This window comes from Tupaia chinensis, unplaced genomic scaffold (genome assembly GCF_000334495.1).
Source record: "Tupaia chinensis unplaced genomic scaffold, TupChi_1.0 Scaffold000622_1, whole genome shotgun sequence".
In the NCBI taxonomy this organism is placed as follows: Eukaryota; Metazoa; Chordata; class Mammalia; order Scandentia; family Tupaiidae; genus Tupaia; species Tupaia belangeri.
Genome location: NW_006160142.1, coordinates 9,774,722 through 9,799,826, shown reverse-complemented (window position 1 = coordinate 9,799,826; position 25,105 = coordinate 9,774,722). Strand labels below are relative to the sequence as shown.

At 34.5% G+C, this 25,105-nt stretch overlaps 3 protein-coding genes across 7 annotated transcripts in view; 2 read left to right on the top strand and 1 right to left on the bottom strand.

Moving 5' to 3' along the window:
* Window positions 1-25,105, bottom strand: part of VRK2 (VRK serine/threonine kinase 2) — a 165,836-nt gene that overhangs the window by 11,207 nt on the left and 129,524 nt on the right. The window lies entirely within an intron of this gene.
* FANCL (FA complementation group L) overlaps window positions 1-25,105 on the top strand; it is a 73,166-nt gene that overhangs the window by 35,749 nt on the left and 12,312 nt on the right. For 4 of the 5 annotated variants that reach the window (XM_014591808.2, XM_006159050.3, XM_014591809.2 and 1 more), the window contains 2 exons: window positions 2,833-2,929; window positions 8,602-8,670. In XM_014591808.2, the coding sequence (XP_014447294.1) occupies window positions 2,833-2,929; window positions 8,602-8,670 (166 nt within the window). The remainder of the gene's footprint in view (window positions 1-2,832; window positions 2,930-8,601; window positions 8,671-25,105) is intronic. The other variant, XM_027775978.1, reaches the window with a different exon arrangement.
* Window positions 21,529-22,642, top strand: LOC102473338 (ATP synthase subunit f, mitochondrial). The gene has a single exon (XM_014591811.2). It carries the CDS (start codon window positions 22,252-22,254, stop codon window positions 22,516-22,518), a length of 267 nt encoding a protein of 88 aa, XP_014447297.1. The 5' UTR covers window positions 21,529-22,251; the 3' UTR covers window positions 22,519-22,642.

The window sequence follows — 25,105 nt, the reverse complement described above, 5'->3', positions numbered from 1 at the left end:
AGTTCTAGTGTACAGGAAGGCATAGAGAAAGAGGGTGTAGAACATGGGGAGGAGGAGACACAGTTTTGTTACGTGGTCCTGTTAAATTAAACTATCTTGACCTAAAACAGCTGCTGTACTCCCACACTTGGATACCTGTGGATAAGCTGAAATCATACTTGTTAGGCTATTTTTTTCTGAGCTGGTTACTAGGTTACAGCCAATCACAGCAGCTAGGCTTCAGTCAGTCACAGGCATCCTGCCTTTTAAACCGTGTTAATGCAGGCAAACTTCAGGATGTAACCAATGCTTTCTCTGCCTCAGTCTCTCACTTATATTTTTTTGTAGGACACTTTCCCTTTTACTCTTTCCTGTTCAGCCACCTTAAATTTGGAGTTAACCAAGAGACTGGCTGAAATTGTACAGAAGTTCAGGGACAACTGCCCCATTTAAATTGTGTTAAGATTTGCTCTATTAAATTTGCTCTATTAAATTGGCTTTTTAATTTTTCTTTTAACAGTTCAAAAGATGCACATATCACTTCTGCTTTCAGCCCACTGGCCAATATTTAGTTACATACTGGTACAAGAGTGGCTAGGATGAGTGATGAGCTGGGTTGTTACAACCTGCTAAAACTTGGTCTGTTGGAGGTGGACTGGATCCTATTACCAACAGGAAGAATGAATACCAGAGAACAACTGGCAGTCTAGGTCACACATGGTCAGGAAGTTAATACTAATAGTAAGATTTCTCCCCACTCCCTAAACAAAGGAGTCAAGAATGAACACTGGTAAGATGTGTTTCTTGACTCTACAATTAGCAGTTATAGATTTTATTTTTCCTAATCTTCTCTTCTGATAGCTTCCCCTTACTACTTCCTTTTTTTTAAATCTCTTCTTTTTAAATTGCAATGGTCAAATGTAATTGTGATGGTCAATGTATTTAAATTGCAGTGGTCAAATTGTAATGATCAGATAAAGTTTCTGTAACTATATTTATGCCATTTAGCTTTGTTTCTGGTTTCTAAAAATTGTAATAAGTAAGCAGTTTAATTTTTGATGACTATATAAATATTTTTCACTGAAAAGTTAATGGTAGAGAAATTACAGTTTGTAAAAACAACTTTATTTTTATAACTTAGTGTAAAATTTCCTTTTCCCATTTTGGTTTCTTGTAATTTGAAAAAAAATTTCCATAATTTTTGCCAGTATATCAATCATATTCTTTATTCTACACACTTTGTCTTTTTGCCAGCTGTCTTCCCCGTGAGACGTCTTTTCTCTCTTCTAATCTGTTTTGCCAGCCCATGTTCTTTTCACTACTTTTCATTTTCTTAAACGTCGTTGAACATTTGCTTTAATCATTGCTATTCTTTCTTGTTCTTCTTGTAACTGAAGTTATATGTTTTAAATTTTTTTAAAAAATAATATTATTACAGAGAGCATGTAAATCCAAGTGCTCATCTTAACATTTCTTGTTGAAGTATGAAAACTTTTAGTTCAGATACCCATGTATTAACCTAAAAGTTAGATGATAAAACCCGTGATAAAGACTCATGTTCTAATTTTTTGGAAGTGGGAGTCTGAGATGTTTATAGATATTACTGGAAGAAAATAAAGATTATGTAGTCATTGACATTATGTAAGTAAACATTTTCTAGCATAACTTTTTTTTAAGAACCTTTACTTCTTAAAGATTATGACAAATTTATGTCCATCTATTGGTACAGATTCTTTTTTAAAAAAATCTATTATTGAATATATGTGTTGGTTTTTGATTTAGATTTATTTTTCATTGCAGTTTTCCACAAGTTTATTGCCCAGTATTTCTTGAAATTGACCCATTTTACCATTATACCTGGTCAGTAACTAAATATCACCTAATCATGTTTTAGAAAATGTTTTCTAGGTTAGAGAAATGTTTAGTATGTTAGTTCTGAACATTAATAGTTTTACCATCAGCTTGGGTGATAACTTGTACAGTACTCTTAGACTACTTTTTATCTTTACAATAGTATTGTAAAAATGTCAAAAAAAAAATACCCATACGCTCAGTTCACTAGTAAATATCTTGCTAAATTTGAATCTTTTTGGCAGTAGCTTATGCTACTCAAGGGACCATATTTTCACAGAATGATATATTTCAGAGAGTATTGGTTCCCATTGCAGAAAATTCATACAGTTAGAGCCACTTAAAGCCAAAACAATTGTGCTTGTGCTATATGTTTAAAGTATTAGTCATCTTGAATGCATGCCTAGGTTAAGTGTCAGAAGCTATACATCGTGCAAAAAGAAAATTTATTGTTAGGAGACTAGGCTGTACCTGTGCTTATATAGCATTTTCCTTAGAAGATCAATTTGAGTATATGAACTAATAATAGCCAGGTTTTTGTACAGTAACATTATTGATAATAAAGGAGAGGTTCATTGAGGAGAAAAACAAATAAAGGAAGCATAAAAGTCTCATGCTGTATGAAACTACAGAAATGGATCAAAGAGTTTGACAGGAAGTTTAATGTGTACATAAGTAGAGGCTGACAGGAACATGCTGTGTGTGCCAAAGGTTCCAGTGATGGAAAACTGAAACACAGTGCTCACTGACCACAGCATGAGCCTTGACACACATTGTAAATAATCCAGAGATCTATGACTGCATTAAGCACTAGGCTGGTGTATTAACGGCAGTAAATCTATAGCAGTGGAAAGGCTGGCATGCAGAAATGCCTCTGATTAGTTTTTGTAGTGGATTAATAGGAATATAGCAAATATTTTCATTTCAGAATCTACCATGTCAGACTCTCCCTGCTTCCAGTCCTCCCCAGTGTGACCATTTTTATTATCTTCTACTTCCCAGACTTGTTTATGTGGATACTTACTTCAGTACCATCAAGTTAAAAGCAGAAGATGCATCTGGTAGAGAGCATCTAATCACTCTCAAATTGAAGGCGAAGGTATGTGCCTCATTAAACCGTTACTGTGGTCAGGAAATACTTTGAGAAATGAACTCCAAGAATTTTTGACGTTAAGTGTTTTTTGTTTCTAAAAATATATACATGATGTTCTTAAAAACTGATTTTGGTCAGTCTCAAAGAATTTATTTGCCAAGTTTTCAGAAGCTTTGTTACAATTTCTTGTCACTATTTTAAATAAAATTAAACCATAATATAGTCTCTATATTAAAGAAATATTACAGACAAGATGTACTAGCCTCAAAGTACCATAATGTCATTTTTGTAATATTCTACACAGAAAAGAGTAGAATTCTACTGAGCAAGTCTTTTGTTTCAACTTATGCGACCTTTGTGACTCTAACCCCTGACCCACACCCCACCCCTAAAACAGGTACATACACATGAATACTTCCTATTGTTAGTTTTGACTGAAGTTTTTTGACTTACTTATTTTAAGGATTTGTGCAATTTATTTCTCTACTTGTAAAGCCCTAATGAGCTAGTGATCTATAGCTATTTACTAATTTTATTGGCGCAAAACATAGCTGTTTTATGGTTTTTTTTTTTTTAGTTTTTGATTGTAAATTTTGAGAAATAAGTAGAATAAGTAAGTTCAGAATATTAATCATTTACTGAGTAATCACTGGGGAAACATTAGAATTTGAAGAAAACCAGGACATGCAACTTTTTTATTGTTCCTAGGAGTCATCAATCAACTCTATTTCAGAAGATTGTAGTGATGAAAAGATCAATTGTGTTTGTCCTTTTTAAAAATGTGCCTGGCATTTAAGCTTTCCACAAGAGAAAATTAATACATGGAGCTGTACTGGGTGACATAGAAAAGTTGGTATCTTATAGTCGCTCTATATCAGACAGGTTGAGAAATGACTCATTCTCTCACACAGAATGTTTAGGTGTAATTTTAAGACCCATGTGTGATAAGTGTTGAAAAAAAATTATGAGATAGAAATCATATTATTTGTAAAAGAAGTTAGATGGTTATTTTCATTAAAATGAAAAGATTTTAATTTTCCTTTTGAATCTTTAGAGGTTTGTCTTTTTTTTTTTTTTTACATCAGGGAAAATCTGCCTTTATCCTTCTTAAAGGTCACATGCTGCCAGTGGCAGGGGTTCTGTCATTTCCTTCAAAGCTCTATTTGCTTATATTTTGTACACTGATAAAAGTTGCTTTGGTACTATGAGGACCAAAATGAAAGATTTTAAATACTTTCTGTCCTCATTTTTACAAGCTTTTCTACTTTTTCAGGAATAATGCTTTAAGTCTGTACTTCTCTATACCTACGATTTTATTATTAATCCAGATTGGTTGATGTCAGTTAATTCATTGGTGTCATTGACAGTGAAGATGTGGTCCATTACATGTGCTTTTTACTTTTTTTAAAAAAGATTTTTGCTATAGACATGTGTGCTCACTAGAGAGAGAAAGAAGGGAAAGTGAGAAATCCCCCCCCCCCAGCAGGGGATGACCATGCAATATTCCCTTCTCCTCCATTCTCCTCTCAGGATTTTGGGCACTATTGTGCCCAAGATGTCTCATGTGATTTCAAGCTGCCAGACCCGACCATGGTCAACCCTGCAGGAATCCAGCCCCTTAACCTTCATGCCACCTGTTGACCCCGTGTGCTTTTTTTCTTACAGCTTTACAAGGTTGATAAGATGATACTTTTAATATTTTCTGGAGGATATTTTTCAGTGCCAGCTTTACAACACCTATAGTTATGAAGCGCTATTATGAACTCATTGGCAAGTGAAAAGAGAAAGCTTGGAGTTAGGAATAGATGAGAAAAAAATGTCTTTACAAAAGAAAATATAGGATGGAACTGATTCTTAATGTTGGTAATGATTTATTAGGATCTTTATTGTCCATTTAACTAAGCTTTTATAGAGACTAAAGTTATTTTGAGATGTGGTAATTCGATTTTTTAGGAATATTTGAGACTATGACTATCAGTAAAATACAGTGAAGGCTCAAACCACATGTTAAGAGTACATAGTGCAAAATTTTAGTCCAAACTAAGTTTTAAGGGGAATCATGATTTATTTTTTAAATAAACCTTAAAGCAGGCATAGTTTGTAAATATAAAAACCTTTATTTTTTATTTAATGGATTTTTTGATACAGGGTTCGGAAACACAATTGTTTTATTTTATCCTGGAATTAATACCCTCAGTTCTACCACTAATTTTCTTATCTCCAAAAAACCTAAAATGAAAGTAATACTAATTTTGGCAAGACATTTCTATTAAAAATAAATACAAAAATAAAAAATAGTTGTCATAAGGGAAACAATTGAATTATATGGTTGAAATAGGTGTATTTTCATGTGATACAGTGCATTTTGAACTCTTTACTTTAGGAAAAGTGTAGCCCAGGGATTCCTCAGCTTTTACCAAAATTAAGAACTATTTGAAAACTAATTCACAGATATGCATCAGACAGAGCAGTGTAACTGGTCTCTACTGCAATTTGTATGTATTTGCTTGGGAGTTGGGGAGGGGGCAGCTTTATTACCTAGATAGTCAAGTTATAGAACAGACTTATTTAAATTGATTGTTAGAAAGAATCTGTGGCAAGAATACATCCTAATATTCTGTAGTGAATGCATTCTTTTTAGTCATTGATTTGATTGAGTTACTTAAAGTAAGATTTGGAAAGGAGTATTTTACTTAAAAATACATGAATACTGTACTTATTTTTAAATTAATACTCTTCTTTTTTTGTCAGGTAGATCTGTAACAAAAGTTTTGGCAACTAGTTTCTGGTGGTTTTATATAAATCTATGTAACACTATTAGAAATTGTGTTGGGCCAGCAGGTAGCATTGTGTTTAAGGCAGCTGGATCCCACATGGCCTGTATTGTGATTTGAGTCCTGGACCCTGCAGTTTGAAAAACATGCTGGGCGTGTGCATGTGCCCAGAATCTCAGAAGGGATTATGGTGTGGCCATCTGTTTGGGGGGTACTTTCTCACTTTTTCTCTCCTCTCCTCCTCTCTCTTCCTGTCTTGCTGTCTCTGTCTCCCTCAAGCACAAGAACCCTCCAGCAAATTAAAAAAACAAAAGACAGAAAAAAATTGTCTTAATTTTGATCAAGTTATTTTATGACATTATATTTAGTCATCTACTTTGTAGTTATGAAAATGAATATCAAGCTTACTAATTCATAGTTAACTAATTCATAATAAATCATCTAGAGATAGATAACTTATTTTTTTAGGATCTATACAGTTACTTAAACAAAATTGACATTACATAATAAAATAAAAATATATACTTATAATAGACATGCAGTAAAGTCACAGCATATAGATCAGTCTGATTTGTTATATATTCATATATTTATATGACTACAAATATAAAAATATATTTGCAAGGTGGCATCATTTTAGAAACTATATAGTAGACTCCTCATATATGTGTGTGAGATCACATTATATTTGTTATAGTCTTTTTAACTATTTGTGAATCTCTTCATGTCAGTGCACTCGTTCTGTTTATCTATATTGAACCCTACTTGAATACAGACTTACTCTCTTACCATAATGAGCTGTGTATGTACTTAGGGACTTTAAGGCCACAGATATTCTCCTTAGTATATTGGCACCAAATATAGAAAACATTTCATTAACTTCTTACTCTATCTAGATTGATGATTTGTTTAAGTTAGAGCATTGGTATTGTTCATCATCAGTATCACTAGGAGATAAAATGACAGCGACTCAGTGAACACAACCATCCATTTCTGACCCATTGCAGATTTCAAGTGTGCGTAGTGGTTCTAAGAAGGAAAAGAGATCTTTGATAACACTTTCAGTTGAGTGTCATCATTTTTACATGTGAAACAGAGAAGTAAAATGACTTGTCTAAGATTATACAAGTTAGTTAGCAGAGATGGAACCAGAGAAAGCTGAGTCTCTGCTGCATTTGCTTTGATAATCACATGACTTTTAAAGATAGTGTATAGGTTGTTTTCCCAGTAATTATAGCAGATAAACTCTGATATCTAGCATCTAATATTTTGAATTGTCTGAAATAATCTCAACTTCATTTTTTTCAGAATTAGAATATTAAAATATTTGATATGGTTTCCTATGTATTTGCCTTTGTTAATCTGCATAGCCTGGTACAATTAGTCAGAGTCTGTAATGATAGCAAGCTTCTTTTCAGCTAACTGATAATTGTAGCTAAGTGTTAATTCTTTCAAAAACATTGACTTCAAATGGGCTTATGTTTGTTAAATACTATAGTGATCATTTTTTTCCCCACTTTTTTCCTACTCTGAATTATTGGAAAATTAGGCTGAAGAGATGAAAGTCAAAAACTTACTTGAAACATTTTTGTCAAAATGAAACTTCTAATTTTTTAAAGTAAACTTAACTTCTTAATGGAAAGAAATGTATTTTTAATTATAAGTGCCTGAAAAATCTGGGATTGGATTTTAGAATTATCATGAAATATAACTATCTCATAAAAAATGATTTTAAGAAAAACTTCTTTTAAAAAAAAGAAAAATTGCTTTTTTTTTTTTTTTATTAAACTTTGAGATCATTCATTTTCAAACCAGTGAGTTGGCTTGGTAGTTAAGGTGACTAGATCCCACAAGGCTGTGGAATTCAAGTTCCTAAGCCATCAGCTTGAAAAATACACTTGGCACATGTGTGTGCATGCCCAAAACCCTGAGAGGATAACAAAGGAGAAGGGATTATGGCATGGCCATCCCCACAAAGGAATGATTTCTTGCCTTTTCTCTCCACCCTCTCTCCTTCCTTAGCTTCTTCCCCACCCTCATTCCCTTTCTCCCTCCGTGTGTTTGATGTGGATATAGCAAAAAACTAAACAAAAAAATAATTAATTCATCTTCTACTTACCAGCCTTGCTTAAACTGTATTATTTTTACTATAATAAATGAGAAGATATTTTATTGTTTCTTATTTCCCTTTTTGCTAAAAATAATTGCTTAATTACAGAAAATAATTTTAGTCAATAGTTATATATATTCATTATTTTGCATTTCGCAATTCTTTTGATAGACACTGTCTATTTAAATGGTCACTGAAACTTTTTCTGATTAAATTTTAGACTAGAAGGAAATGAAATATTTCCTGATCTTACTACTCATTTTCTTACTTTCTTTTTATTTCCTTAGGAGACATTTTTGCTATAGAGCACATGTACTTGATAGAAAGAGAGAAATAACCCCCAGGGGAGATGGCCACACCACAGTCTCTTCTCTTCCATTCTGCTCTCAGGATTTTGGGCACGTACACACATTCATCCGTGGTCCACTACATGGGAGTCCAGCAACATAATCATTATGCCATCTGCTGGTCCCTTATTGCTCATTTTCAGGATAAAATGAAATCAGTTTTGTTCACTCCTTAATCACAGCACTGGCTGCTGACCTGACACTGACTTAATTCATTACTCTTGTCAATACCGACTGGTCTGGCATCCCCAAATCACCAAACTTTGGACCTCCTTAGCATAGGCTATTAATAAGCTCTCAACCACACTATAATAGTAGAATTAAAATACTTATATCTAATATATTTTCAGTTTTAAAACTTTTACTAATAAATCCAATGTTATGTAAAACTGTCACCACAAAAGCAGAAATGACCTAATTTTATGTTTGTTTTATATATTTTCATAGTATCCCGCAGAATCACCAGATTGTTCTGTGGATTTTCCTGTTCCATTTTCTGTTTCCTGGACACCACAGGTAAATTATTAAATTTAAGTAATTAAAAGATTTTTTTTTAATCAAGTAGCCATTATCGATTGTAAAGTAAGCATATTTTCCTGTTTTAAATGTTTATTTATAACAGGTCTTCTCTAATACCACTCCCATATTTTCTAATAGTTAATGTCCATTTTCTCTATCTCTGTCTACACACAAACACACACACACACACACACCCATACACCCATCCAGCCTCTAGCCCTTCTTTATGTGTTATTTTCTATCAAAATGCAAAAATTCTAGTGATAGACATTTTCCTTTAAATTTAAATCTTAAATAGTTCTTTAAGAAGCAGTGAGCGGGACCAGCAGTTAGCGTAATGGCTGTTTTGCTGCACTCCCATGTAGTCGACCGCGGTTTGCGTCCCGGACCCGGTGGCTTAAAACTCATTCTGGGCACCTGTGTGTGTGTGCCCAAGATCCTGAGAGGAGCATGGAGGAGACGGGATTGCGGTGTGGCCATCCCCCCTGGGGGGTGATTTCTCACTTTCTGTCTGTCTCTCTCTGTGTGTCTGGCGAGCGCACGCGCCCTGCAGTGAAAATCTCTCCAAAAAAAAAAAAGAAAGGGCCTACAGTGAAGCCAGTCTGCACCTCCTGGGCCCCGTCTGACCAGTGCTTCCAGGGCCAAGCACTTCACATCATTGCTGCTGATCTAGAACAATGCACTGCAGGACCTGACTATCTAGTTTCGAAATTTAAAATCTTTCTATGGGGCACAACAATGTAAATATACTTTACACTACTCAACGGTATGCCTAAAAATATGTAAAGAGGGTAAATTTAATGTTACATGATTATAACTACAATTCATAAAATCTTTGTAGGGAATCTTCTCCACCCTTTCATGGGTGGTGGTGGTGCTTTCTTGAAGTGTTTTCTAGAAGGGGGCCCTCAAAGACCTATTTACTGAGGATAGCCATAAAGAAACAAAAAAGTCTCTCCTGATAAATTTAGACCTATTCTCAAACCCCACATGCGCGGTTTGCATCCCGGACCCGCTGGCTTAAAGCTCATTCTGGGCACCTGTGTGTGTGTGCCCAAGATCCTGAGAGGAGCATGGAGGAGACGGGATTGCGGTGTGGCCATCCCCCCTGGGGGGTGATTTCTCACTTTCTGTCTGTCTCTCTCTGTCTTTCTGGTGAGCACATGCGCCCTATAGCAAAAACCTCTCAAAAAAAAAAAAAAGAAAAGAAGCAGCAGTGAGCAGTTAGTGGAAAAGTGAGTGAAACTTTTTACACCGCTCAAACTTTTAATAGTGATGTCATAATGTTAGAGAATCTTTTATAGAAGGAGAATGGTTTTGACTGAAAATATAAACACTGCTATTTCTACTGATTTTATTCTTTTAAAATATCTGCTCATAGTTCATCCTTGAACTTCGACTTTGTTCTTTCCTGTGTCATTCTTAGAGTGAAGAATACTGATTTTTCCTCCTGCTTCTGTCAGTTCAGTATCTCAGTACAAGAAGATGTTTTTAGAAATTTGTTGTAAACTTTAACATTATATGGACATAAGGTGGTATGATTATCAGTAGTACTATCATCATTTCATTTGTTTCATTTTCCAAGGTGGCAGAATATAGTTAGTTAGGTTTTAAGAAAAGTCTGATGATAATGGGCATGGTCCTTCTTTCACCAAGTAAGCTATGGCAGGTCATAGCAAAATGGAGGGACACTGGTATTCCTAGTGACATTTTACAAATATTCTCTAAATGGAGGCCACTCATATTTTAAAATTTTGATTAGACTTAAGTATAAATTCACACTTATATTTAAATTATAAGTGCTTATATTATTATATATGACATTAGTAAAATAAGCTTAACAGGATTTAAATAATCTTACAAAGGTTCAAATGTCATTTACTCATACATAGTTACTCAAAAATTATTTTTCTTCTTTAAAACTGAAAAATTCTCCTCCTTCAGTGTAAATTGAGAAAACAATAAAAGGAGCAGAAAGAGTATGTGGTTTGTTTTCGGTATTTTGAAATATGTTATAGCTACATAGGAAATACTGTGTTGATTTTTTTAAATAAGCTGAAATTATATATATATTGTATAGATTTCATGTTTTTAAATATATGTTATCTAGTTGGCCTAGAAGCTTTATATTTATGTTTTTATAAAGTAAGATTCTGAGAAAATACTGCACCTGGATTGGATTACTCTCTGAAATGTTATCTCTAAATTACATTTTAATATTTATGACAGTTCCAAGATTGAAAATATCTTGCTGATGAGTCTCTTAGTGATTTTTAGATACTGTACAAGTTTCCCAGATTTTATGAAAGCTTGCATCTCTATCAAAAGATTGTTAGCACTTAGTCTTATTCTGCCTTTTAATAAAATTAGTTTGGGAAAATCTTGGAGGGCAGTTTCTTTTAAATTTTGTATTCCTACTTAACATCAGCACAGTGCCTTGTACATAAAGCATAGGATAAGTATTTGTAATACTAATTCAAATCCAAATTTTAAAATAATTGGGTCATACAAGTTTTCCATTCTTTACTAGCACTAAGAAAACTTACAGAGTTCATTAGCAATAACTAGAATGTCATAAATTCTTTTTTTAAACGATAAGAAATACTAAAATTTTTAGCAAAGCTCATATAAAAATTAGACACCTTTTTATGCACAACTCAAATTTGACAGATCCTTTGTCACACTTGCATCAAATCTCTCTCTTTGAAATGGTCAAGGAACAACCAAGGCCCCCCTCCTTTTCTCTTTCTTTGCTGCTTTTTTCTTTCTTAAAGAGATTAACTGCTTCCCAGAAATTGGTATACATAATACCTATGCTTGTTTTTCTTTGCTATTTTTTTAATACCATACTTGCAGACTTTTTTATAGTGTTGGTTCTGTGATTTACTCATAATATGTATGTATCTCATATGTTTTTAAAAAATTATACATTTGGGACCAGCAGATAGTGTAATGGCTATGTCGCTGGACTCTCACATAGTCAACCATGGTTCACATACCAGACCTGGTGTCTTAAAACTCAGGCCGGGCATGTGTGCGTGCATGCCCAAGATCCCGAGAGGAGAATGGAGGAGAAGAGATTTCGGCGTGGCCATCCCCCCTGGGGGGTGATTTCTTGCTTTCTGTCTCTCTGTCTGTCTGGCAAGCACGTGCCCTATAGCAAAAACCTCTAAAAAAAAATTATACATTTAATTTTATTATTATTATTCCTTTTAACCAAAGAGAGTCAGAGAGAGAGAGAGAAAGCAAGCTATCAGGTCTGGGACTCAAACAGCAGTCAGCTATGTGGGAGTCCAGCTCCCAACCACCATGCCACCTGCTGGCCCCTCATACATTTATCTTAAATGCTTTGTATTATTCCATGATTTCATAAACCAGTTAATTTATCCATGGCCCTACTGATGAGTTTGTTCACTATTTCTAACTAATGGTTCTGCAATAAGTACCCTTATTTCCTCACACATGTTTGAGACTACCAGTGTATATTATTCCTAGAAGTGAAAAGGTTGGATATAAGAGAATATGTCTCTTTGAAGTTACTAAATATTGCCATATTGCCTTGTGAAATTATTTTTTACAGGTTTATACACAATATGGCAATGTATAGTAATTCTTATACTCCCAAGTCCTCTTCAAATTTTATTCTGATTTTATTTAGTCTAGCCTTAATTTTTTTTATCAAGGATTATAATCCATGATTATTGGATTCATTGTCTTTGCCTACATGAAATCTTTTTTCATTTGTTACAGGAATTCTTTATTTTGGAAACTAATTCTTGTTGGTTAGGTAGGATGCAAATATCTTTTCATGTATGAGCTGTTTTGTCATGTAGACATTTAACTTTTAGGGTGGTCATATGTATCAGCCTCTTGTGATTTCTGCTTTGTTTCAAGAAAATCTTTATTGTTTTTGACAAAATATTCTCTCATAGTTTACTTTAAAAGTTGTATATTTTTTATTTAAATGTGAGATATAATCGATATTTACATTTATCTATTTTATATAAACAGCTTAGGGGTGTGTCTTCTTCATTTTGTGGATTTTTGGGTGATTTTGTAGTTTTTCTTTTTTACTTTCCATCAAAGTTTAGAAAGTTTAAAGAAAATACTATTTATAACAAAATGCTATTTATAACATCACAAGGAGGATTTTAGTGATGGTACTAGGAGTATGAACCCTGAGTCTTTTAGTCATGATCAGAGTGTTGGCAGTAATAGTTTGTTTTGAAAGTAAGTAGTAATATATGAGACTTCTTTTCTTATGTATGACCCATTTTCACTGATTGGCTCTGGGAAACATTTTTTAATGGGAGTTTTTGTTTTGTTTTATTTTATTTTAACAATGTTAAACAGTTGTAGAGCTTAAGCAACATAAATATTACTGTTGTAGTTTAATAGCAAAACTGTATTTAAGAGACAGTAAATAGGTTTCAGATCATTGATTTTTTTTTTTTTTAAATCCTTGTCTGCTTTGTATAGTTCCTCTTTGGATTCAGTGTTTCTGGACTTTAAACTTGGAAGATCTTTATTTTCCTTTCTTTTTGTAATATAATAGACATGGCTTTGTGGCATCCATATTAAAAATGGGTAATTTTCCTTATGGTCCCTGTCTTCCTGCTGGGTTGATAATGTTTTGATGTATTTTTCTTTTGCTCTGATGAGAGGTCTGCTGCTGTTGCTCTGACATATTCATTTGGATGAATAATTATAACTTGCACAATGTCAAGCTGAAGATGGTAGGGTTTTGTGCGTCATGACAAGCCTAGTAGCCAGTGCAGGTGTCTCACAGCATGATCAGCAACAGCCAGTGTATTCTGGCTCAGAGGAGACATTTAGAGTAGTAAGAAATCAGCACCAAGGGCAAGGCTGCTGCTACTATTGCTGCAGTGATGTGTGCCAAAGAAACACAAAGTGCTTTTCAAAGACAAGTGTCTGAACATCTCTTTTTAGATATTTATTTGTTTAGCTGGTAAATTTTATATCTTACAGAGTTTAGCAAAAAAGAACATCTTATGATTTTTCTTCCTTTACTCCCAAACATCACAAATGCTCCGAAATGTATCTTTTACAATCACCTTTTAGACTTATATATACAAGTCATATTTGTGAATATTGTTAACCAATGAGATTATAGAATGCTATTATGCAATACTTTAAGTACACTGATATTATAAGTATATAAAAATAAAACTCATTTTGTCTAGGTCACTGACCAAGCAAAAGTGAATGTTAACATTGCATTTCTGCTTTTAAAGTTTTTCAGTAAATGAGGACTTGGTAAGGTAACCTTATGCCATGGACAATTGGAATTTTCAGAATGGGTATGATGCAGTAAGCAGTAGTATTTACTTTTTTTTATTGTGAAAATTTGATGTTCTTGGAATGGTGCCATGAATGCAAGAAGAGCAAAACTAATGATAAAGCCTCTGGCTGATAATCTGATGGTGTAAGAAGAGTTTGTAATTAAAGGAAGCAGTCCTATTACATAGCAGGGAGCATGATCCATTAGTCAGAGCAGCATACTAGCAGTTGGGTATCCTAGGTTCTGTTTACAGTTCAGCCATTGACTTAATTGTATAATTTCAAACAAGTCACATGACTGCCCTTTTGCCTCAGTTCATATGTATATAGAAGTAATGAGTTTTGTCTTTCACAGATGTGTTAAGAGAAATAAATTTGGTTTAAAACAAACAAAAGTTAGAGGGCAAAAAACCCTCAGTTATCTACCCTAAGTTCTTTTGACCAACTGGATTTTTCTTTTTTATTTTTTGCTTTGCTGTCTTTTATTGGAGAACTCATAACACTGAATTTTGCTTGCTTCTAAATTGGTAAATTACATATGCTTTTGCCATCTTGGTAATCTTACTGTTGCCACAGTGGCACGAATAAAAAGACATCAAAGGATCAAAACAAAATCCAGTCATTATTGAAATGATGTGTGTGGTAGAAAAAGTGCCAGTGAAGGAGTTATATGACCTATTAGAATCAAGTACCCATTGGCCATCTTTCTTTCTGCTTTTATTTTCTTTTTCAATAACTCATTCATTAAAAAGTACCCTGCATTGATTTTTTAAAAAGAAAAAAAATGAGAGAAAATAAAAGTGAGCAAAATGAAGTAACTGTCACCTTTAATGTCTTTGTTTAGTATTGGGATCACACTAAATAAGAGTTACGAAAACTATGCCTATTGACAAATTTCAATTAATATTTAAAAACTTCATTGATAATACTGTACATTTATTATTCCAGATATTCCTTAGAATTATTTTAATTTCAGTTAATAATTGTCTTTACATTTATCCATTCAATTAAGAATTTATAGGTTCTCAGTGAAAGAACTTGTTATCTCTAAGTTTTCTTAGTTTCTTAAGCAAAATAGTAATTTTTTAAGTCCACGTGTTACTTATTTTTGTTTCATTTCTATCTTAAAATTTTTGGCGTTATTGCAAATGTCTTTTTAATCATATTTTCTAATTTATCATAGAATGTGAGAAAGCTATTAATTTTTAAAATTGTTTTACTTTTTCAAAGTCATTCATGAACATAGTTTAAAAGTTAGATTTACAGTTGGTTTTACTTCCAAGCATCTCCTAACTTCCTTCCACCTATTTTTCCTTCTCCAAGTCAACCACTTTTGACTGTTAGCTGATTCTTTTGGCATTCTAATTTGTTATTTCAAGTTTATTCTACTTTTTGTTTTAAGCATTACCACTGGAAAAAACTGGAGTTTTCTCTTTTCTTTGTCTGCCCTCACTCCATACACATGCATACTTTGTTCTTGCTTTCCTCAAATAATTATATTGTGCTTTTGATACAATTATTCACTGTTTATATTATTATGAATGTGTACATATACAGTGTAGAGACAGGTGAGGTAGCTAACAACAGTTATTTTTCCTTCATTGTCCACATGTTTGTTATTCCTAGAGTTAAAATTTATCTTTTTCTCCACTTTGGTTATCCAAGTTATTCAACCCCACATATGTCTATAGTAGACCTCAGTAAATGTGCTGATTGGGCAGATGACTTCAACTCTCAGTTACTTGCTACTGTAAAGAAGATACTTTATTGCTACAATTCCAGTTGATCTCTGAGAACATCAAAATGGTTTAAACTTTGTTGAAGATTTGAGATCTTGCATTGTGGGCATATGAGATGCTTCTGTGGAAAGGTAAATCTCTTCCATGAATTTAAAAGCTCACAGCAACTAGGTGTATGGAAAAGGTTGTTTATCAAAGACTTCAGTATCACCTTAAGATATATTAAGTGATTTACCTGCTGACATTAATAAATCTGACTTCATTATAGACCTTCATAATAGGCTTCATAATTTATTCTGCTAGGTCATTGTAGCATAGTAGAAAGAGAACACAGATTGTAAAGCTCTGGGTCAAATTCTGGCATTGTCCTTACCTTATGTAAATCATTTAACTTTATAAAAAGAGGAGAATGATATTTGTGTCATAGAGTGCATGTGTGAGTAAAATGAAATATATATGAAAGTCCTTTTGAATTGTAAAGTGCTATGCAAATATGGAAAGTGATGTAGGGAGTTAATGCATTTTGTGAATTGGTGAGTTCTTAAAATGTTACGAGCTAATATGCACAGAGGAATGCTATCTCCATATACACTTTTATTTTTGGGTAGATATATAACAACAAAGAGTATCTCTCTATATATATTGAGCTACATGTACTTAAAGACAGTATTTCCATATATGTAATAATCAAAAGGCTTTTTGATGTTTAAAAATGAGATAGGGATGATTAATGAAACATGACTATCAGTCTCATCAGATTGTGGATGTGGGAGATGACTGTATTTGCATTGTACCATAAGTACCATACATATGAGATGATGACAGAAAGAGGTTTTGGTTTTACAGTTTTATTGGTTAATATATTGGGTCATCAGAAAAGTCATGACATATTTTTTTCTATGCCAAAAAATGGATCATGACTTTTCCGACAACCTAATAGTTAATACTTGGGTGGACTAATACTTAATGATATGGTATAAAGAAACTCAGTAAAATACTGTTATATAGCAGGTTACCCAAGTAAAAGAAATATATCAATCTTCCCATGATTTCTTACTGCTTAAAATAAAATGAACTTTATTTTTAAATTTGTCATTTAAAAATACTTTTGGAGAAAAATACTTTGACCTTATATCAGTGAAGCAAATTTACTTCACAAGTACAATTTATCTAACATTCTCAGGGCCTCGAAAATTGGTACACTATATCTGTTTGTATTTTTTTCACTTGTCAGTTTGGAATATGTGGGTGTTAGTGTGTGTGTGTGTATGTTTTAAACCGTCCTTTTGGGAAAATTGATGCCCATTTTGAACATAAAGATACAATAGGTTGAAGACAGAAATGATAATTCAGTTATGAAAAGTGTTAATTCACATATGCTAGAATCTCTGAGCGATATTGATACCTTAAGCTAGAAAATATTTCTTCCATTTATTTCATGCTAAAATCAAAGTTGAATTTTAGAAGCCAAACCAATTTAGCAGATAGATATAGGGAAGCAAACCAAAACATTGGAGTTGGTGGCTCTTATATGCAATGGTACAGTATTTATTTATTTAGGTTTTAAACGATGTCACTGTAAGCAGTTAGTTCCTGGCCTCTGGCTAGGAGAGTAACAGTAGCAGGAAGCAGCACATTGGTATCCTTTCTGTTCTTTACTTCATCTGAGTCCAGGATTTTTGTGACTCTTTATTTCCTTATTTTGTTGGTTTTAGTGTGGTGAAAAATTAGATATAGCTAGTTTTTCTTTGTGTGTGTGTATATAGCTGGAACATAAAGCTAACCTGGTTTGCTTTTACTAATTGGTTCAATTTTGATAGCTAAGGATAAGATTGAAAGCATCTACAAGCATATACCTGTTTTCTTTTTGCACTTGACAGACTTTTTTTTTTCTTTTAAAAATAAAGTTTCTATAACTATTCTGTGATAGCTATATATGAGGTAACCATGTTTTATTTGGTCCTATGGACAAATACCTTCTCAAGTACCTTCTTCACATAAATTAAAAATAGTAGCAAATATTTTAAATAATCGTGAGTTATAGTCAAAATAAGTATAGAAGAACTGATAAATTCTTTATGAATTGCTTGACAGAGAACAGCATTTGATTATATGTCAGTTACAGGTGTATCTTTAGAAAGACCTGAGAACATCAATGAAGCATGTAAGTAAGATCAAATGAACTGCATATTTAGAAGATTTATCACCCTTTAAACATACCTGATTGGAAATATTTCAATTAATATTTAAGTTTTTCAAAAAGTTTAATGTCTTAATATTTTCTCATTCTATTGAAGCCTTTTGAATCCTTCAAAGATTAAGATAAAAATGATTATTAGAAGATTTATCTGCAAGCATTATAGGGAAGTATAAAAAAAAATCAGAATGGAAAGCAACTGTTGCAAGTACCAGAAAATTATGCTATTAATTTAAGTGTCATCAGAGCACAAAAGATCACATTCCAGGACAGTGTGGAAATTATTAAAATACTGGAAATAATAGTACTTAAGATGAAGATATTATGCTCTCTAAGATCTGGTTAAGTGACTGACATTATTACTTCACTTCAGGTATTATAAAAGTAACAAAATGCTTTTAAAGATAATAAGCGTTACATTTTGAGATTGGCAGTATTCACACTTTTCTGCTTAAGTGCTTTCCTAGTTTAACATAATTTAATAACAGTTATGGGAGAATAGCTACCATCTGACTTCCCGTATATATTTTCCTTCTTTCTTCAATATATATACATTTTATACATTTATTTTTACATATAAAGTGGTAAAATTTTGTTCTCTAAAAATGGTGCTCTATGAACTGTTATCTTCTTTGTCCTTGTTAGAAGAAATATTGCTATTGTATGTACTTTATAAAGTTACTAATCCTTGAGAAAACTATTATGAAGCAGCTAATTATATGTAGGTCCATTACTATCCAAAAATTAGAATTAGTGTTGTTATTTTCTGTTTTTGTTTTTTTAAACATCCCTATTGAGGTATAATTGACTAAGCTGAACATGCTTAAAGTGTACAGTTTGTTTAGTTTTGACATATTTATACCCATGAAATCATTTCCACAGTCAAGATACTAAAGATTTCCATCACACCAAACTCACTTCCACCCCCATTGTAGTCTATCCCTTCTGTCTCCACTGTTGTCCCCCTGGTTCCCAAGAAATTGAGCCTGCTTTTTTTTTTTTTTTTCCCCTCCCCTTTCCTCAAAGTAGACTTCTTTTTTTTAATATGCTAGAGGACACCTGCATTCACTGGAGAGCCAGAGAGGGAAAGTGAGAAAGCATGGGGGATGGTCATAGTGCTATCCTTTCTCCATTTTTCCGTTCGGGATTTGAGGCATGCACACACACATTTGACCCATTTCTCATGCCGCTGGGTCTGGGACTTGAATTAGGACTTGTGCGGTTGGCCCTGTGGGATCAAGTTGCTTCAACCACTGCACTGCTGGCTGCCCCTGTGACCTGCTTTCATTACAGATTTGTTTCTTGATTCCTTCTTTACTTTCTTTGCAACACTTTTTAATCAGTCACATTGCTTCAGTCTGCTTCATGGCGGTTTATCTTGACAAAACCCCTCATCTCAGCCCTTCCACCTTAGTTGTTTCTTTTTGCCCCAAGGGTGCTTTTATGCTAAGATCAAGGATGCTTCTGAGAGTTACTATGTGCAAGTATTTGTGTAAAGCTGGAAATAGGAGAGAATTAATCCCCCTAGGGCAACTCAACTAGTTGGAATGGAGGCCAGTAAACATATGCTTCTGGATTCCATTTCTTGGACAGAAGTTCTGAGGCATTTTCACTGTAGCTTCTCACAGAGCCATCATTGACGATAGTGACCTGCTTGAAAGCACACCCTTGTTTTGACTTTCCCTTCTGTTTTTCACTCCAGTCTCCACTCTCATTTCCTACAGTCACTTCTGATAAACTATCCCTGCATAAGCCCTTGTCTCAGGCTTTGCTTTCTGGATGGAATCTCAGTCTCATATCAATCGCCATTGTCATATGCTGGAGATCAAGATGATATAGGACTAGGGTCCAAATATACTTTTGTATTGACTTGGTTTTCAGGATCAAACAAAAGCTCGACAAGTATACCAGAACTTCCTAAACAGAATCACTTGGCAGGCCCTTAAAGTCAATTTATATATTAGTGGCTGCACTAGGCTTCTCTCAAATGATTTCCTTGCCCCAGAAAATTGTAATCTTCTCAGTTGCTGTCTGCTTCCTTTGACTTGTACCACCATTTGAAAAATTTTGACTTCTTCATAACAGTGGGCTGTAGGTGCTAACTTCTTAGCTGCACGTGTACTTAGTTTGTTTGAAGTGCAAGGAAATTATTTCTCAACATTTCAGTAATAGGTACTAATGTGTTTTTAAAAAGTTTAGACCTGAGCATTCAAATAATCCATCAGTAGATAATGCTACTGTAGAAATCAGACTACTGATTTCTTTCATAGAACCATAAGAAAGTCTTTATCTCCCTCCCTATTCATTGGCTTATCTTTCAAAATCAGTCTTTAGAAATTGTGTCACCTTATAAAGTCTTAGAATAATGACATATTTAGTTTTCTAATGGCTTGCTTATTTTATTTATTAAATATGAAAAAGAATAACCAACCTGTCCTTGTTCTGCTCAGATATTGGGATATTTGATTCATGTAAAACTTCCAGCATAAAAATTGGCAAACACTACCAAAACAGATTTGATTTTCCTTTAGTATTCTAAAATTATTCAGGACATAAAATAAATCTTTTTAGTTTTTTTCTAAAGGTTATGACTTAGTGCCCTTTAGCAGACTAACTTTATGGTTCACGGTCTCAAGGTTTAAATACCAAAGATATCATCTGAATGGATTGTTTGTTCAGAAATCTTTTCAGTTGTGTATGTTCAGAAACTTCACTGAGTAAGCACAGGGCTATCAAATAAGAGATTTTTCACAGAGCGTGGGGTTAGGACCTTGGGTAACATGGTTCGAGCTCCAGACCAGCAGCTTGAAAAACACACCAACCACCTGTGTCCAAAATCCCAAGAGGAAAGTGGTGAAAAGGAATCGCTATGTGCCATCCTCCCCTCTCCATGGGGGGGTGATTTCTCACTTTCCCTCTCTGTCTCTGTCTCACACCCTGGTGAGCACAGGTACTGTATGTGGTGGGGGGACTTTTAAAAATAAAAGAGAAAGAATGCCATATATGGATACAGTCAAGTCTTATTTGAATCTAATAGTTGATCTCTTAATATCTTTATGCTTGCTCCTTTCAAATCATGTGGAGATGTCCATTTTTATCATAAGATTAATACTTACAAAAATTAGGGGGGGAGACCAGTAGGTGGAGTAATGGTTCTGTCACTGGACTCCCATGTAGTCAAGTCCCAGGTCCAGCAGCTTAAAACTGCTGGGTGCAAGTACATGCATGCCCAAAATCCCAAGAAGAGAATGAAGAAGGGATTTTGGCATTACCATCTCCCCTAGGGGCTGATTTCTCTCTCTCTGGTGAGTGCCCAAACCCTATGGCAAAAATCTCTTTTAGAAAAATTTTTTTTTCTCTTTTTTTTTTTTATTTTTTGGAGAGGTTTTCGCCATAGGGCACGTGCACTCACCAGACAGACAGAGAGACAGAAAGCGAGAAATCACCCCCCAGGGGGGATGGTCACACCGCAATCCCTTCTCCTCTATTCTCCTCTTGGGATCTTGGGCACGCACGAACAGGCGCCCGGTGTGAGTTTTAAGCCACCAGGTCTGGGACGCGAACTGCGGTCAACTACAGGGGAGTCCAGCGACATAGCCATTACGCTAACTGCTGGTTCCCAATTTTTTTTTTTTTTTCTCTTGACCTTTGCTTTTTACCATAGGAAGATTGGACTCCCTATCAGAATAGCTCTCTATTCAACACAACTTTGTGTTCTTTGTGCCTTTAATGTTACAATTTCTCTTGTTTATACTTTTTTTCTGCTACAGCCCTACCCTATATTTTAAAAAATCATTTTGGTTGAATGTCTTCAACATGGATCTTTTCTGTAAACCCTTTGGAGAAGATGAAGTAAAATGCATATGACTGTCATTTCTAAAATGCACATGACTTTCTTCTCAGCCTTTTCTGTTTTCTAACTTTGTCAGATGTTTCTCTCATGTTTTTTGGAGGGGTAGGTTATTTAATGACAGGAGGTTGCTTAGCTCTTTTCCTTGTAGCACAGCAAGACTTAGTTGAGAGGCTTCTACATGATTATCTTGATTTCTAGGATAGTTTTGTTCTCTGTAAGAAAGCTTATTGGGTTGCAGAGGAAGTCAGTTCCTACATGGCTAACTAGAAATAGAGTCCTGGCCTATGGATTGAAAAATATGCCCAATATCTTAATCAGATGAATTAGAGGAAAAAGGATTGCAGGCATGACTAGGCTCTCTTGGGAGGTAGTTTTACTTTCCTTCTCCCTCCTTCCCTCCCTGCCTCCCCCTTCCCCTCTGCTCAACACACATGTCCTCTAGCATTTAAAAAAATAGTAATAATGGCAGCAGACACCAGGACTCCAGGATGGCATCAGTCGTACCAGTAAGGGAAAAGAAACTTATGGATGTCAAACTCGGGGAGCTGCCAAGCTGGATATTGATGCGGGATTTTACCCCTAAAGGCATTGCTGGAGCATTTCAGAGAGGTTACTACCGGTATTACAACAAGTACGTCAATGTGAAGAAAGGGGGTGTTGCTGGAGTTTCTGTAGTGCTGGCCGCTTATGTGCTTTTCAGCTACTGCCTTTCCTATAAGGAACTCAAACACGAGCAGCGACGTAAATACCACTGAAGAGGGCCAGCATGGAGGCCATACACTGAGCCAGACCTTCATCTCCTTGGTTTGGCACCCCTCCAAAGGATCTTGTTGAGTACTTTCATATCCCAGTCGAGAATTCACATCCAATAAAAGATGACTGATATGTGTAAAAAAAAAAAATAGTAATAATAATTTATTACTTTCGGGAGCACTCAGTCTTGTATGTGTATGTTTTACTTTTTCCCCCCTTTAATTTTCATTCCTTCTCTGATCTTTTCAGAAATTGTTATAGGGCATATATGAGAGAAAGAGAAAGTAAGAGAGAAAGAGAGCGGGAGCGAGCGAGTGAGCAACCCCAATGGTTTGTGGTCATACTGCAGTCCTGTTTTCTCAATTTCTAAACCCTCGAGTTAGGAATTTGGTCGTGGCATATTTTTTAAGCTACAGGGATGGGACTTGAATCCACCATGTGGGATTCAGGTTTCTTTTTTTCTTTCTCTTTATTTATTTATTTATTTACTTTTTTTGAGAGGTTTTTTGCTATAGGGCACATGCGCTTGCCAGAAAGACAGAGGGAGACAGAAAGCAAGAAATCACCCCTGGGAGTATGGCCACACCACAATCCCTTCTCCACTCTTCTCCTGGGATCTTGGGCACACACCCACACACACACACACACACACACACACACATCTGGTGTGAGTTTAAGCCACTGGGTCTGGGACTCGAACCATGGTCGACTACATAGGAGTCCAGCAACATAGCCACTACACCAATTGCTGGTCCCTTTTTTGTTAACTTTTTTTTTTTAATTTAAGGTTTTTGCCAGTGGGCACATGTGTTCATGGGAGGAGGAGTGAATTGCAAGGGAGGCTGGAAAATAGCCATGTTACAATTCCTTCCTTTCTTGGGATTTTGGGTACAAATGCACACGCACTCAACTGATTTTTAAACTGTGACGTCTGCCTACCAAACTGTGGTTGACCATGTAGTAATCTAGTACCTTAACCACCATGCTGCCTGTGTACCCTGCAATCCAGTTTTCTTAATCACTGTGCTGTTGTTGGCTCTCTCCAGCATTTTCTATATTGTGTAATTTTTCTATTGCATTTCTTTTTCCTTTTCAAGAGAGATTTTTGCTATAGGGTATGTGTGCTCGACAGAGACAGGAAGTGAGAAATCACCCCCTGGGGGGATGGCCACACTGCAATTCCTTCTCCTCCATTCTTCTCTTGGGATTTTGGAGGTGCATGCACACACGACTGGCGTGAGTTTTAAGCTGCTGGGTCTGGAGCTTGAACCACAGTTGACTACGTGGTAGTCCAGCGATGTAACCATTATGCCAACTGCTGGTTGCCTATTTCATTTCTTTTAATCATGCTATTATTATAGGTATGTTAAAAAAATGGCATTTTCCTTTGGCTAATGAATTCAATAGTTTCAGTGTTTTGGTTGTAATTCTTGAATCTTTACCATATTTAAGTTGTATAATTGCTTTGCTATTTCTGCTGGAATGTATAGTTCTAAACTCATTCCAAAATCTCAAAATTTTTGGAAGATTGCAGTTTCTCTTTTGTGTTTTAGATAAAATAGTAGTTGTGTAATACATTTTTTACTTCTTTAAATACATTGTGATATAAAATATTATGTAATCTGAATACGTTGATTCTCATGAACGTTGATATGAAAGTTCTCTTGATTAAAAAAACTATTATACATTAAATCATATAAATATATATTACATCAAATGGATATATACTTCCATATATAATTTGGTAAGGCATGTTTATAAACAAGAATTGAAAATAGGAATTTTAAGTGGAAAGCATTACCTGGTTACAGATTTTCAAACGGTTACATTTAGAATTTTGACTTTTAAGGTGACTGGAAGTCATTTTAAAGTTACTACTGTACTTGTATATTTATAAATGCGATGTTAAAACTTAGAGGGGTGATTATGTCTTGGTTAAGGCTGTAAACATCTCTAGGTCGAGGACAATACAGTGTCTCACAATAAGAGTCACAAATTTGTAAACTCTTACCATGCTAAACAACTGAAATATTTCACTAAAATTTTATGAATATTAACACCTTTTCTATAATATAGAAGCTGAATAAGATTAACTTGTTGAGAAAAATGCAACTAAGTGGTGGAACTGGCAGTAATGGCGCTAGAGATTTGACTAAAATGTGTTCTTTTTTTTTTAAAGGAATTATTTATATTTATTTATTTATTTATTTATTTATTTTACTTTGACCAGAGAGGGACAGAGAGAGAGCAAGTGAAAGTCAGAAAGCAAGTCTCCAGGTCTGGAACTCAAACCATGGTCGGCCATGTGGGAGAGTCCAGCACCCTAAACCACCATGCCACCTGCTGGCCCTACAATGTGTTCTTAACCAACATACTGTACCACACCCTGTATTTTCTTAATGTTATCACTACCTAAAATGATAAACTTATACATAGCATTCCCATTTGCTGGATTTAATTGTAGTAGGACATAATTTACTCATGTATTTTTTATTTAGTTTTATATAACTTTAAATGAGGGTTTGCATTCTTAAGTGCTTTATCTGGATAGTTTATTGAATATGGTCACAAATGGACTATTTTAAGTTG

Bases quoted from the DNA above. Each gene is read 5' to 3' on its own strand.
- LOC102473338 (XM_014591811.2), top strand. From the start codon at position 22,252: ATGGCATCAGTCGTACCAGTAAGGGAAAAGAAACTTATGGATGTCAAA.